Source organism: Dunckerocampus dactyliophorus, chromosome 11 (assembly GCF_027744805.1).
Source record: "Dunckerocampus dactyliophorus isolate RoL2022-P2 chromosome 11, RoL_Ddac_1.1, whole genome shotgun sequence".
Classification (NCBI taxonomy): Eukaryota; Metazoa; Chordata; class Actinopteri; order Syngnathiformes; family Syngnathidae; genus Dunckerocampus; species Dunckerocampus dactyliophorus.
Window position 1 is genome coordinate 18,583,287 of NC_072829.1, and position 14,418 is coordinate 18,597,704.

The 14,418-nt window shown below is 42.1% G+C and overlaps 2 protein-coding genes across 7 annotated transcripts; one reads left to right on the forward strand and one right to left on the reverse strand.

Moving 5' to 3' along the window:
- Window positions 1–247: 247 nt before the first annotated feature.
- On the forward strand, window positions 248–12,520 carry acsl4a (acyl-CoA synthetase long chain family member 4a). 4 transcript variants are annotated; one of them, XM_054791277.1, is made up of 15 exons: window positions 248–393; window positions 3,658–4,170; window positions 4,249–4,426; window positions 4,530–4,639; window positions 4,989–5,127; window positions 6,785–6,935; window positions 7,133–7,256; window positions 7,325–7,396; window positions 7,489–7,628; window positions 7,761–7,933; window positions 9,005–9,079; window positions 9,184–9,372; window positions 9,449–9,563; window positions 11,247–11,404; window positions 11,491–12,520. In XM_054791277.1, exons 2-15 carry the CDS (start codon window positions 3,817–3,819, stop codon window positions 11,646–11,648), a joined length of 2,136 nt encoding a protein of 711 aa, XP_054647252.1. In that variant the 5' UTR covers window positions 248–393; window positions 3,658–3,816; the 3' UTR covers window positions 11,649–12,520. The 4 variants fall into 4 exon arrangements, with proteins under 4 accessions (XP_054647252.1, XP_054647255.1, XP_054647253.1 ...); XM_054791280.1 differs by lacking the exon at window positions 248–393 and adding an exon at window positions 434–1,076; XM_054791278.1 differs by lacking the exon at window positions 248–393 and adding an exon at window positions 2,360–2,411.
- nxt2 (nuclear transport factor 2-like export factor 2) lies at window positions 12,516–14,404 on the reverse strand. Of its 3 annotated transcripts, none has more exons than XM_054791284.1 (6): window positions 14,259–14,404; window positions 14,057–14,143; window positions 13,341–13,485; window positions 12,960–13,006; window positions 12,847–12,901; window positions 12,516–12,761 (listed from the first exon to the last, which is right to left on the reverse strand). In XM_054791284.1, the coding sequence occupies exons 1-6, from the start codon at window positions 14,271–14,273 to the stop codon at window positions 12,577–12,579; spliced, it is 534 nt and encodes a 177-aa protein (XP_054647259.1). In that variant the 5' UTR covers window positions 14,274–14,404; the 3' UTR covers window positions 12,516–12,576. The 3 variants fall into 3 exon arrangements, with proteins under 3 accessions (XP_054647259.1, XP_054647258.1, XP_054647260.1); XM_054791283.1 differs by having other exon boundaries at window positions 12,960–13,021; XM_054791285.1 differs by lacking the exons at window positions 12,847–12,901; window positions 12,960–13,006.
- Window positions 14,405–14,418: the final 14 nt, after the last annotated feature.

Genomic DNA, 14,418 nt, shown 5'->3' on the forward strand with positions numbered 1-14,418 from the left:
ATAACTGTTTTTTTAACACATGGCCTGTAGTTTAAGCAAAAGTCGCTGAGCATGAACCATCTTTAATATTGTAGCCTATAGTACACACTATAGTTTAACCTCAAACTCTTCCACATTCATTTCAAAGTAAACACTACATAGTTACTGTACGACTCAAAAGCGTATTATGAAAAAAACAGGAAGAAACTGGACTAGCATCTGCGCATGCGTACATAGGACGTAACTTGGAGAGGTTGGGTTTTTCGAGGGCGGAGGTGTTGGGGAGTTCTCGTTCTCATTGGTCAAAAGAAATGGAATCAGATGACGTAATAGTTCCGGGTTTCTGTGTCCTTACAAGAGGTAACTGTCGGTCACTGAATGGAGGCACGACTGACCGGGTTTCCACTGCTCTAGGTAAGAATACTGCTAGCCTGCCAATTAAGATGGGTATCAGTCGCTCGCTGGGCACTGTAATCTTATTACAGACTTTATCCGTTAGTAGATTTATATGGGGGTTAATTGCGAGGGCAACGTTCAATTGCTTTGATCAAACTGTTAGTATTCTCCGTTGTTGGCGGGCATTAACGGTCGCACAAGCTGGCACATTGAAGAGCTGCCGGCCTTTGTCATTTTCCCACCAACCGTCCTGTTTTTATCTGTCTTATCAAACTAACGTGACTTCTGACACAAAATGACTCGGTCTTGATTTTTCTGACGCACGTGGATGTAAATTACGGAAACCTATTAAATGTTCCACAAATGCGGGATGGCGTCATTCCATGTCGTTATTCAGCGATTCACGTCATATTTCTATGCTAGGAAAATGAGTCAGCCTCTGTTTCACAACACGACGCCTCTTTTTAATCACAACACGTCACGTTGCGTGGTGTGTTTGTACGCTGTGAAGACGTGGCCCCTTAAGCATCTCTGCGCTTTAAGACAGATCATGGTTGTCATATGCCATGTTGGGGGAGATACCAGTTCGTGTGTCATTTTATAATAGTTCTAACAGTCAAAGTGAATTGAGAGAGAGCATTTGCAAGGTGCTCACCTAAAAGGTCATCAGGGAGGAGAGCTCGACCTTCACAGGGTGTGGGGTGAGTGTGTTCTGTGCTGCCATTGGTTGTCTGCTGGAAGATCCTCACGCTGTGATTATTGCAGGGATGAAGTAGCTGATAAAAATACACTAACTCAATGTGGGCTTTTTAAGGTGACATGCCGCTAAATGCTTGCTCTTAAATGCTATCATGGAAATACAAGAGGTGGGGGGGGGATTTATTTATTTTTGCACTATTTACTTTATTTTACACAAGCAACTGTATGTAATGAAAGGGGGTAAATGTATTATTTTTATATTAATAGGTTTGTTAAGACATTTTTGTTTTATTCTGTCATTATCATCAAATTAAAGGCTAAAAAAAACAAACTATGATCTTGAAAAATGTAAAAAAAAGTTTATCAGTGATACTGGCCCCATATTTCCGTGGTATCTGATCAATGCCAACATTTGTAGTATTGCTTACCTCGGCTTATTTGAATGAATGAACAATATTTAACATTGTACTAAGTTTTAATTCTACATTACATAACGCAAGGAAGTATTCGACTTTAGTGTTAAACATAATTCATTTATTTGTGGTAGTTTTAAACATACTTGTTTTGCTATTGATGTTTATAATCACTTTTTGCAAACGCGTCATGGCCAAGAATGTGAATTCAACGATCATGTCATTACATCATGGCCTTCGCGATGCGATCAACCAATACTACATGACGAGTCTGTCAAAAATGGATTAAAAAATTGCACATGTAACGGCATGTAAAACACAATTCAACAACCACAGGTCATGCTGGGAAACTCAAGCGCACACTTCCTCAACACGCAACCATATCAACTTGGCACGTAATTTTATCAAGCTACTTCAACTTCACATTTTTTTAAACTAATGAATGCAGAAAATCAATTAAAAATGATAAGGAATGTTTCCAACATAATAATTTAAAGGGATAGTTCAGATTTTTTGACATGAGCTTGTATACTTCCCCATCAGCATTGTAGTCCAATAACAGCGACTCACCCCCCACTTGGTCTCCTAAGTCCAGTTCTGGTCAGATTTCAGTGATGAAGAACGTAGTTCCACTTAGTTGTTGGGGACAATTAAGTAAAGAGTTTGGCTTCTCAAAACAATATGCGTTTAAAAGATTAAAACATTTGCATCACAAAAAGGCCTTCTCAAAAAACTCAAACCTCACAAAACGCTCGGCGTTATATCTGTTACATCTTTTTGTGATGCAAATGTATTAATCCTTTGAACGAATATTGTTTTGAGAAGCCAAACTCTTTACTCAATTGTCCCCAGCAACAAAGTGGAACTACGTTCTTCATCACGGAAATCTGACCAGAACTGGACTTGGGAGACCAAGTGGGGGGGGTAAGTCGCTGTTATTGGACTACAATGCTGATGGGGATGTCATACAACTTCATGTCAAAAAATCCAAACTATCCCTTTAACTCTTTATTTTGAACCAACGTGTTGAAGTGGTGATAATAGACGTTCTACCTTAGGTTACAGCGTAGGTGGTCATTAAACAGCAGGGCTGATCATATCATTAGATGTTGCCATGAATGTTTGATGGTGATTTATTCAAAAGGAAAAATGAGAATTCATTCAAGTGTTATATCCAGTTATTCTTGTTTATGCTTATTCAAATGCCTGCTTGCAAGTTGGACATTTTGGTTTATGCAAATGGAATGAGCTCTTGTTCAGATTTTGTCATTTGTATAATTTAAGTCAGATTGTAAAGTCAGACTAAAGCAGCATTGCTTAACTGTTGTTCAAGTGTAAACATGTTCATAATAGAAGAACTTCGTGTTAACTTTAATGACAAGGGCGGACTGTGAAGGTAATTTGTTTCAGATGCTCCGTGTATCTTTTTTTTTTTTTTTCCCCTAACATTTCTAACATTCTTAGTCTAAAAATAGCTAAAAAACCCACTAACGTGGATTAAAGTGATAATGAATGTGGTTAAGATAGTCTCACTGCTTTGAGCGTGTGACCGCTGAATTGAGGTGTTGTGCTAAATTGGCAGGTGTAGGACATTACAAGTTTCACTGTATAGTAGGGAAGCATTTAAAAAAAATAAATAATTAACTTCAGATTCTGGTATCGGAATTTGGATAACTGCCAATACCGATACTATCGATACCAAAGCTGTTTTGCTTTATCGTAGCGACTACAGATGCTGTAAGAATGACAAGGATGTGGCCGATCAACGATCGCTTTATTAAACAAACATGTTACTATTGGCCACAGCAAAAGCACACACACACACACACACTCAGTCTCAAGTGCTCAGTCTGACTTGTTCACGGCTTTACAGTCTTGACAGCGCAGAACTCTTTAAAATCAAACATAACTTTTGGGTGCTTTGCTGATATTCTTCTAGCGGTGTTTGCTTACAACAACAAGCTGAAAACATTAAAGCATGGCCATGGCCAATGGATTGGAACTCTCCGCAGGTGATTGGAAATTTTCCAATCGAAACTCAATGCCATTACTGGATCAGTTTGGCCCCATCTCTACTCTGTAGGAATTCTTGATAAAGATAAGTGGCAAGCGTAAACAAGCCATTTATGTCTTTTAACATTTGTTGACAGTGTTTTCTGCTTTATTGCAGTTACGGCATAACATCTGGACGACAGTGGACCTCATATTTCTTTGTTTCTGGACTTTTAAGGCTCCTGGTCTGACAGTTCTCATACCTTTTTTAGAACTGTAGCACACTGAAGCAGGACTCCTCACTGGCACTCCAACCCTCCCCTTTTACTTAAACAGTATGGGTTTTCAGTCAAATGCTGTCCAATCTATCCTTCTTTTTCCAATCCACCTTCTGGTCTGGCTGTACTCCGTCATTTCATTCTTACCATGGTACTATATCACGGGTGCCAGCCTGAAGAAGACACTCGCCGAACGGGTCAAGGGCCGCTCCAAGTCAGGCCATGCAGAAGGGCCATACCGCTCTGTGGACCACTTTGACACACTGGCCAAGGTAGACTTGCCCGGCAAGGACACACTGGATAAGTTGTTTGATTTCGCCGTGGAGCGCTTTGGAAACCGTCCATGTCTCGGTGTCAGAGATGTGTTGAGTCAGGAAAATGAGATACAGCCCAGCGGGAAAGTTTTCAAAAAGGTAAGAAGAAAAAGTATGTGTACAATGGAGGGCAAGCATGTACGTGAAGACTAATTTGTGTGGTTTTGCTCCTGCCAGCTTATCCTGGGTGATTATAAATGGCTCTCCTACAATCAAGTGGACTCTCTTGTCAGTCAGTTCGGAAGAGGATTGGCAGCTCTCGGCCAGAAGCCCAAAACCACCATTGCTATTTTCTGTGAGACCAGAGCAGAGTGGATGATAACAGCCCAAACATGCTTCAGGCACAATTTCCCATGTATGTATTTCATAGTGTATTGGGTAGAAAACTGTTATTTATTTCACTTGTTTGTACTTGCGTGTATTTTATATTCACTGACTGAATTTTGTTGTCACACCAGTGGTGACCTTCTATGCCACGTTGGGGGAAGATGCGATTGCGTTCGGACTGAATGAAACTGGAGTGTCGCACCTTGTTACCAGTGTGGAACTGCTGGAGTCTAAGCTGAAAGTGAGTTTTTATACCTGTAGAACACAGGAGTCAGCATTGGCTGCACTGCATCTATATTGTTCTGTATGTATGGTCCATAAACTTATGTAGGTGCCCCCCCCCCAATTTGCTTGGGTTGGCGATATGATTTCTCATCATTTGCTTGTGTATTTCTAGTTACCAGTGCCTGTACAATATTAGTATTTCCAGTAAATGGGGTTTTCCCAGTCAATGTCTCCTTTTTTTTCCCCCCAGTACACAAGCTCACAGACAGCTGTTGTCTCTTGTAGAGCTATCAGTGCATGCAGAGCCAGAAAGCCCATGAAAGCATTCTGTTGTGACACCACATTTGTGCTCTTGCTTTGTCTAGAATGTGCTTCCGCAGATCCCAAAACTGAAACATATCATCTGTGTGGACCAGAAGAAGGTGACCACAGAGGGTTATCCAGCAGAACTCTGTATCCACAGCATGCAAGCTGTGCAAGACCTGGGCGCACTTCCTGAAAATAGTGAGTGTTTCCATTTTGTCACACCTTGTCTGTACATGCAATGCCTCGAGGAGAAATCATACTAAATATGACATGATGGCTTTATTCCTTACTCAATAGTCACACACACACACAATGTGATATTTTGGCAAACAATTCCACACAGTGTCTGTATGTGCCCTGCGATTGGCTGGCGATCAGTCCAGGGTGTACCCCACCTCTCGCCCGAAGTCAGCTGGGATAGGCTCCAGCATACCTGCGACCCTAGTGAGGATAAGTGGCAAAGAGGATGGATGGATGGAATTCCACAGAGTTGCACTGTTGACAAATTAATTTATCAGACGATTACTTCACGATGCAGCTGTCAACAGTCCCATGTTTTCAGTATCATTTGTACACTGAGCAAACTTCTACTCACGTCTTGGCACATCTTTTTTTTTTTTTTTTTTTTTAATTATAATCCTGGTTCTGACTGCACATCCAGGCCTCTTCACATTCCCACTTAAATTCTGATTTACAGTAAATCTCCGCATATTCAGTCACCAAATCCTCATAAAAAAGGACTATTTTTTTTGCGGAAAATGCATGTAATTTCCATAAGTCGTTAATTTATGAATACGAGAAATAAAGGTAAAATACACGTACCACTGTTAGAAAGCACACAATCTTTACATGTTTGTCCTTCATGTTTCACTGTTAATGTTTTTCGTCAAGCGTTGGGATTTCACACATTTAACGCACCGTAGTTGTGATTGACGCAGATTCCATCTGTTCATCGGTTGAGTACCCATATACATTTTTTACTTTGAATAGTGTGTGAGGCATATTTAGAGTTTAAACCTGGATGGTGTTACTGTACGAGTAAACAATGACAATTGAAGACAGAAGGTTGAGGATTCTGGAGCTGAATCAATAAATATTCGTCCGAAATCAGACAAGAACGTCAAGCACAAGCTAGCATGAGGATTTGGAAGTGGGGAGCAAGCTGACATGTTTATGGTTGTATCAATTACTCGCCCCCCCAAATAGGTGGGGATCTACTGTATTTTCTGGATGATGATAAGCACAGCCTATCCATCATCTTTCGCTTGGAGGTCAGGTCACGAGGGCAGCAGCCTAAGCAGGGAAGCCCAGACCTCCCTCTCCCTGGCTACTTTGTCCAGCTCCTCCAGATCAGATCTCGAGGCATTCCCAGGCTTGTCTCTCCAACGTGTCCTGGGCCTTCCTTGAGGCCTCCTACCGGTCGGACGTGCCCCGAACACCTCGCCAGGGAGGCGTCCAGGAGGCATCCTGACCAGATGCCCCTTGCCACCATCTGGCTCCTCTCAATGTGGGAGGAGCAGCGGTTATCCGAGTTTCTCCCCGTTGACCGTGCTTCTCACCTTATCTCAAAGGGAACCCATCCAATCGCAATCTTGTTCTTTCGGTCACTACCCAAAGCTCATGACCATGGGTGAGAGTAAGAATGCACAATGACATCATTTGCTTTGCAGCCGTAGTGCTCGGGGTTCGTTCAGTGTCATCCCTCAAAGGGGCCTGATGAATTGCCCAGCCCAGCTATTTTATTTAGTGTGCAACTAGCTTTACAAGTTTAAGACCAAGGTTTTTCACAGAGTATGATGACTTTCGAGGGAACAGTTATTAGCACAATAATTAAAATTGCTGTGATGTTTTGCAGTGGGCCAGGAGAATGTGAAGCCGCAGCCGTCCGACCTGGCTGTGGTCATGTACACCAGCGGCTCCACCGGCCGACCCAAAGGAGTCATGATTGTCCACAGTAATCTGGTCGCAGGAATGACTGGCCAGTGTGAACGCATCCCAAATCTAGGGTATGTTTTTAATATTGAGCAGTTGAAAACCATCTGCACTGTAAAGTTGTAGGCGTGACTGTCGCACCAGAGATCTCAAAAGGCTCATTTGTGCTAACATGGGAGATGATGTTTCTTTTAATAAGCATACAAGTTTGCCAACTTTGTGGTTGCATTGCTGCGGGATCTCAACCTGTCCTTCCTCTTTGTGCTGGCAGCCCGAATGACAGTTACATAGGCTACCTGCCTCTGGCACATGTTCTGGAAATGACTGCAGAGATCTCCTGTATCACATATGGATGTCGCATCGGCTACTCTTCCCCACACACACTGTCTGATCAGGTAAACACCCTGCAGTGTGGACCCAAATAATCATCTGCTTCAACTGATGTTTTTCCTGTTCCTTCTAGTCCTCCAAAATAAAGAGAGGAAGTAAAGGTGACGCCACTGTGCTTCAACCAACGCTGATGGCAGCTGTGCCGGTAAAAATCCCATTGCTGTATTTTGTTTTACACCCATCCACACTCCTGTGCATGATTTCATTACGCTGTTCTCTTTTTCTCCTGTCGTAAAGGAAATTTTGGATCGTATCAACAAAAATGTGATGAGCAAAGTGCAGGAGATGGGTTATGTCCAGAAGATGCTATTCAACCTGGGCTACCAATACAAACTAAAGCAGATCAAGAGAGGCTACGACGCACCGCTCTGTAATATGTAAGGAACTTCTTTTACAGCAACATTATGTTGCGCATCATAAAATAAAAGTGGAGCAGCAGGTTTTACTGCTATTAAGTTGTCTCGCAGGGTGTCGTTTGTTCTCACGGAGATGCATCTTTGTTTGTGCAGCCTGTTGTTCAAGAAAGTGAAGAAGATTCTGGGAGGGCGAGTGCGCTTGATGCTCTCAGGAGGTGCTCCTCTGTCCCCAGCTACACAGAGGTTCATGAATGTTTGCTTCTGCTGCTCAGTGGGACAAGGCTATGGCCTCACGGAAACCTGTGGAGCAGGCACCATCAGCGAGGGTGAGGCCAAACTGCAAGGCATGGAAGTGTATTTCCAATAGAACAAGGCAGCACAAGCATAGTGCCACACACACACATTTTGACCCTTGAATTCTTGTTCACGTCACTGTTCTCTAGGTAAGCATTTTGTTGCATGTTACCGGTTTCAGCTTCAACTTTCAGCTTTTGGGAAACCTGGATTATGCTCTGGTGTTGAGGCACCATCACACACTACTTTGGCTCACGCCTCCCCCTGAAAAAGCCCTCTTAAAGTAGCAACAACATGCAAATTAAAAAAAAAAGAAATCTGACTTTGCATCAGAACATTTCTCTTGTGTTCAGAGGGCGCTGATGATGCATGTGATGCACTGTGCACTGTGCACTGTGATGCATCATAATTAGTTGTAGCTGCTATAACACTCCCATTCTGTATTATTGTTCGCCCTAGTCGAAGGAAGCTAACAAGCTTAAATAGCCGACGAGTGTTATGGTTGCTCGCCGAGGTCACGCCACACGCTCAACCCTGACGAAGGGCTGTAAAAGCAGAAGTGTCCATGGTGCAGCCCAGGGGCTGCATGGACTGTGGCCTGTTTTTGTATCATTTTAACCGAAAAAGATGGGTAGAAATTTTAATACAGCAGAAGATGTGAATGTTTAGAATACATCACTGTCTAGCAACAGATACAGTATATCTTAATGTGGTAAGATGTATGTGGGTCACACAGTGGATGAGTGGTTAGCATGTTGGCCACACAGTCAGGAGATCGGGAAGATCTGGGTTCGAACCTCCATCCGGCATCTCTGTGGAGTTTGCATGTTCTCCCCGTGCGTGGGTTTTTTCCCGGGTATTCCGGTTTCCTCCCACATTCCAAAAACATGCATGTTAGGTTAATTGGAGACTCTAAATTGTCTATAGGTATGGTCCAGGGTGTACCCCGCCTCTCACCACAAGGTCAGCTGGGATAGGCACCAGCATACTCCCGTGAACCTAATTAGGATAAGCGGCACAGAAAATGGATGGATGGGAAGATGTATGTGCCGAAGACTAGCTTGAGAAGGTATTGACTGACCTTTTTGCCTCATATCACACAGTCGCAGACAACAGCACGGGGCGTGTCGGAGCGCCACTCATCTGCTGTGAGATCAGACTGCGCGACTGGGCTGAAGGTACGTCTTGACGTGTTGCCTCTTGTTGAGCATTCCAGTGTAAGAGGCCTGTTTTGGATTAGTGTTTTTGTTTTGCACGCCAACGTGTGTGTTGCTTTGATCAGGTGGCTACACCAGCAAAGATAAGCCCAACCCAAGAGGTGAAGTCCTGATTGGTGGCCCCAACGTGACAATGGGCTACTTCAAGTACGAGAGCAAGGAAGAGGACTTCTTTTTGGATGAGAACGGTCAGAGGTGGTTTTGCACAGGAGATGTTGGCGAGGTTCACCCAGATGGCTGTCTGCAAATAGTTGGTGTGTGTCACTGCAATATCAAGTCATCACAGAAAAATGACCTGTATTCAAGCTGTGATTGTATCATATTGTTCAGATCGGAAGAAAGACTTGGTCAAACTGCAGGCAGGGGAGTACGTGTCTCTTGGTAAGGTGGAGTCCGCTCTGAAGAACAGCTCCCTCATAGACAACATCTGTGTTTACGCGAACAGGTGAGTCACCTGACATCTTTGGGCAATACATGCAAATGTGTCAACCTTTTTTAGAGGAAAACATTTCTGCCCCCCAGTGGGGGCAAGACAGAAAATATAGAACCACTGGACTAAAGTGTGCCCTAAATGTTGAATTTCTATCTGAAAAGCGGAAATGCTTCAACAGGAAGTTGGATTTAACGCTTACCGGTAGGTGACAGTAGTCTCAATGTAACATTTAAAGTAAAAACTTATTTTTATTTTGCTCATCATCCACAATCTTATGTGAGACATAAACACACATCTTTCTCTTTTTTTTGTGCATTTTAGCGATATAAAAACACACAGCTCATTACTGCACATATGGGACAAACTTACTCCTCCTTTATAGTCGTCTGGAAAAAGTCCAAAAGGCACCAACAACCCTCGATTTACATATGTGACGTGCATATTAACCAAGCTACAGCGACATTGTTAATTCTTAACATTGTTGCACCGATCGAATTACATTACTGGCGTATTGACATTAGCCAGAACACAATGGCTCGCATCACCGCAAAATAAATATTGGAAAATAATAGAAGTGAAATACATTTACAAACACTGAAAATGACAATTTGCCAATTAAAAGAAGAGTTTGATTGACCACCTGGTGTCAAACAAATGTCTTGGCTGTGGTAATTAGATCCATGAGCTTATGGATAATCATTTATTATCCTTTTTGTGGAAAAATGCTTTTGTCAGTCAGCCCGTCTTGTCCGTGTTGGTGTATGTTTGGACGTTTTGTTTGGACGTTTCAATCAACAAGGCAGAGACGGACAATATCAATAGTGGGCACTTTCACCGCTAAAGCACTTAATAAAAAGTACCGTTGTAGACATACTGTGCGTTGACAGTATGCATTTTTAGTCAAAATTGTTTTTTCCTCCGAAAATAGGTTTTTCCACAGGAAACATCTCAATCACCCTCAGTCGGTAATAGTTTATAAATATGTGTAGCATACATGTATCACCATTTTTACATATTTATGCCTTAATGCTTAAGCGTCAGGTTTCGCACTGGCAAAACTGGCAGTTTTTGAATGCACTATAGTTGCTGTGAAATGCAAAAGTAAAACTTGCAGATAACTTGGATAACAGCAGCACTGGCTGCTCATTGAGAAAGGTGATACACGCTTTCATTTTAGACTCAAGTTATTGTCTGAATACTCGCAAAAAAGTTGGCAACAAAGATCCCTCTTGCTGTATTCTCGTATTCTCTGGCAGACCGTGTGTTAAGAAGCAGACGTATGACATCATCTACTGTCTGGAGTTGGATTGACAAGCTACATTGAGAGAGCCCCTTTACGCTGTGTGGTGATGAGCGAGAGCGAACACATAGTGCCAAATCTATTTGTGACAATCCAGACTTATTTGTGGCAGATTACCACAGATGAATGAATGTTCGGGAGACACTGGAGCACAGAAATAATTTTGCATCCACCAGTGTTTCCTTCAATAAGCGGCAATTTTGAGCCTCAACAGTCGTCGGCACATTTAGGACAATTCTTGACCTTCTGGTGGAGTGATAGACTACCAGACTTCTTGAATATTTTCTATATTGCAGCCAACAGTTTAAAAAGTCTGCCATTTCCATCGAGGAATGAATCTTGGCTGTAATGGTTGTGTTGTTTCACATCTGTCTCCTTTGATCCCCCTCTTGCAGTGACCAGAACTACGTGATCAGCTTTGTGGTTCCCAACCAGAAGCGGCTGATAGAACTGGCCAAGCGGAGAGGAATAGTCGCTTCCTGGGAAGAGCTGTGCACACACTCCGACATGGAGAAAGAGGTTCTGGGGGAGATCAAGCAAGTGGCTGCCAACAGTAAGACAATTACATCCTCACCTCTTTCTGTTTCTCACGCCATGAATGTAGCAGAGGGAAATGAAGTTGTCTTTTTGTCTACGTAGTTAAACTCCAGCGCTTTGAGATTCCCGCCAAGGTCCACCTCAGCGCAGAACCATGGACGCCCGAGACGGGTCTGGTCACGGACGCATTTAAGCTGAAGCGGAAAGAGCTGAAGAACCACTATCTCCACCACATCGAGAGAATGTACGGGGGCAAATAACCTCTTTCAGCCTTGACCACTCTTGTTACCTGTAAATAGTTTTGCTGTTAACCGTGTGTTGGCTTTCTGTGCTGTCACACCAGTGAAAATGGGCACAACAGGGAAGTTTCAAATGGTTGTTGTAGCTGATGATCCATCCGTGCCACCGGTGTGTAGAATACAGTTGATTTTGTCTAAAAATGTCTGTTGGTACTTTGTTGCTGTTTAAAAAAGAAAACTATCACTCCTCCATGTGTTGCTAATGCCGTTACCTTCATTGAAATCTTAATGATAGCAACTCTTTTGTAGTTGGAGTACTGATGTTACTGTGCCTTCAGTCTGCAGCACTTGTGGCGTTTTGATAATAGTCCAGTGTTCAAAACTGCCTCGTGAAAGTTTACAAAATGTCACCAACACTCCCTATCCAGAGATATGCTTGATAACTTAATTTATTGTGGCTAAAGTCATTATATTCATGCTATTTGTCAAGTCATGCTGAAAATAAGACCAAATGTGTAATACAAACGACTCAGGAAGATCAGCAGATGTTTTAATTAAACTGCCAAAAGTGGGTTGCCTGCACTTAGAGACATGCTTGTCTCGTCAGTATCTTGTTATTAGAGCAAGATGGATTGTGGATGTGCTTTTACGGCAGTAGCGACATCTTTCAGATGACATATAGAGCATCTTTTTCTTCAGTTTACAGGATTATGAACAAGTTGGTGTAAAGGGGAAAATTACCATGTCAATATACAGTAGGAGTGTTTTATATGTATTTCTACGTGTGGAAACGCCAGTTTATGGACTTTGTTTGTATAATGCACATAGTGCTCTGTTAGGATCACAGGCCTTGTTCAAGCTTTTCCTGAGAATAAATACCTTTTCATATTCAATGTTGGTATTCTTTTATTACAAAAATAGTCATCGGACAGTTAAGGTGAAGGAAACCTCAGCTGTTCCAGTCTTGAAAACGGAAACAGTCACTGGCAATCTTCCACACTGGCTGCTCGTTGCTGGGTGAAGCCTGAGCCGTTAAAAGGAAGTTCTGGTTGAAGAAACGCGCCTTGTTCCCCTCAAACTTCACAATACCACCAGTCACTACCAGCAGAGTCATCTGGCCTTGAGTTGCTAGATCTGTAGAAGATGTACATTTCAGATGAGATTTTAAGTTTTACATGTATAAAACAATCCTAAATGCATAATTACAGTGATAAAAGACCTTCATTGAAGACGTGACTTCCCAAAAACGCTGTCAATGAGATCAATGCCTTCCTCTTCAACACAACAATCCTCTTTTGTCATGAGTTATTTCTTGAATTCAGTGTTCCTCACCTTGCAACTTTCCTTGGCTCCATTTTGGGTTATCGAGGCGAGAAAACCTGTTGAAGAAATAACTCAAGACAAAACAAGGTGTTGATCTTGCTACTTCATCGCGTCTTTAGGAACACTCACTAAAAATGTGTTTCTGTTAACATTTTGGACTGGCTGGAATCAAACCAAAGGAGTAGCGAGGGGGCGGGTGCCGCAGTCCTCAGGTTAATTACAAGGTAAAAAATGTAAATTACATCAGTAATTGCTAAAAAAAATAAAACATTTAATTGCTAATATATTAATTATATCGGAGACCAAGGGTCTCAGACATGTTATTTCACTAGGAAAATGTGAAATAAAAAGGAGGGAATTGTGAGTCTGTTGATTTATTTATTTATTTACCGTGAACTGGTTGACAATCCAGTGTGTGAACTTGGAACTCGCTCGAAGGTAGTGCCTCAAAGAACTCGCCCAGGGCGTCTAGCCCCGACACCGTATTTCCATTCCACACCAAGGTTGCCTTGTCCAAGTACAGTCGAGTCAGGTTCTGAAACACGAGCAACAAATACAACAGAAAGACATTAAATAGCAATACTGATCCTGTGATAGGCACAATAGTACTAAGAGTTATACTTAAATACTTTATTATTTATATAATATTTACGCATTCACTCCGTTATTGTTATGCTTTTTAAAAGTTTTTTTCAAAAGTTACTAAGCTTCTTTCATTAATGATCAAATAATTGTAATCATCTCTGTAAACGTTATACAATTATAATAAAGTTTGTCATAAATTTACAAAAGCAGTCATGTGATTTGGAACACGGCCTATTGTCACGTTCTTCAGGACACAAACTCTCAGAGACTGAACCACCAGCGCCTTATGCTGGTTAAAGCCAATAGTGCACCCCATTTTGCACCTCATGTTTCAAAATAAAAGTTTAAGAACTGGTTAAACGTTGTAGCTGACATGTAACCAATGTCGATATCTTGGCCACATCACAACATGCATTTAAATTTAAGGGCTCATATTGCCAAGTATTTCCTGCAAATTTTAACGCGGAGAACTGCGACTGACAGTAAAACAGGAAGCTGGTCCCTTTAAATGTGCTACTCACCCTTCTCTTCTTATCCACGCAGTCATAGTAAATGTTGACAAATTCCTCCGAATATCTGCACGACTGGTCAACGTGGGTTCTAAAATCCTGAGACAGTAAACAATAGGAGAAAGATGTACGCCACACGCGCGTGTTCAAAACTAGCCACAAGCTAAAGGCATTGTGTGGCTTGTACCCATAAAAGGTTTAAATTGTAGCTTACCAGCGTAGCCGCCATGAGTACCAATTACAGTCAGAGACAGTCAGGGAATTTGTGAGTATTGTAATACTGTATACTGTATACTGTGTGTATTATCTACAATTGTTTATTATCATCAGTTTCTTAGTGGTGGGTATCATGGATGCCCGTTTTACTTCCTCCG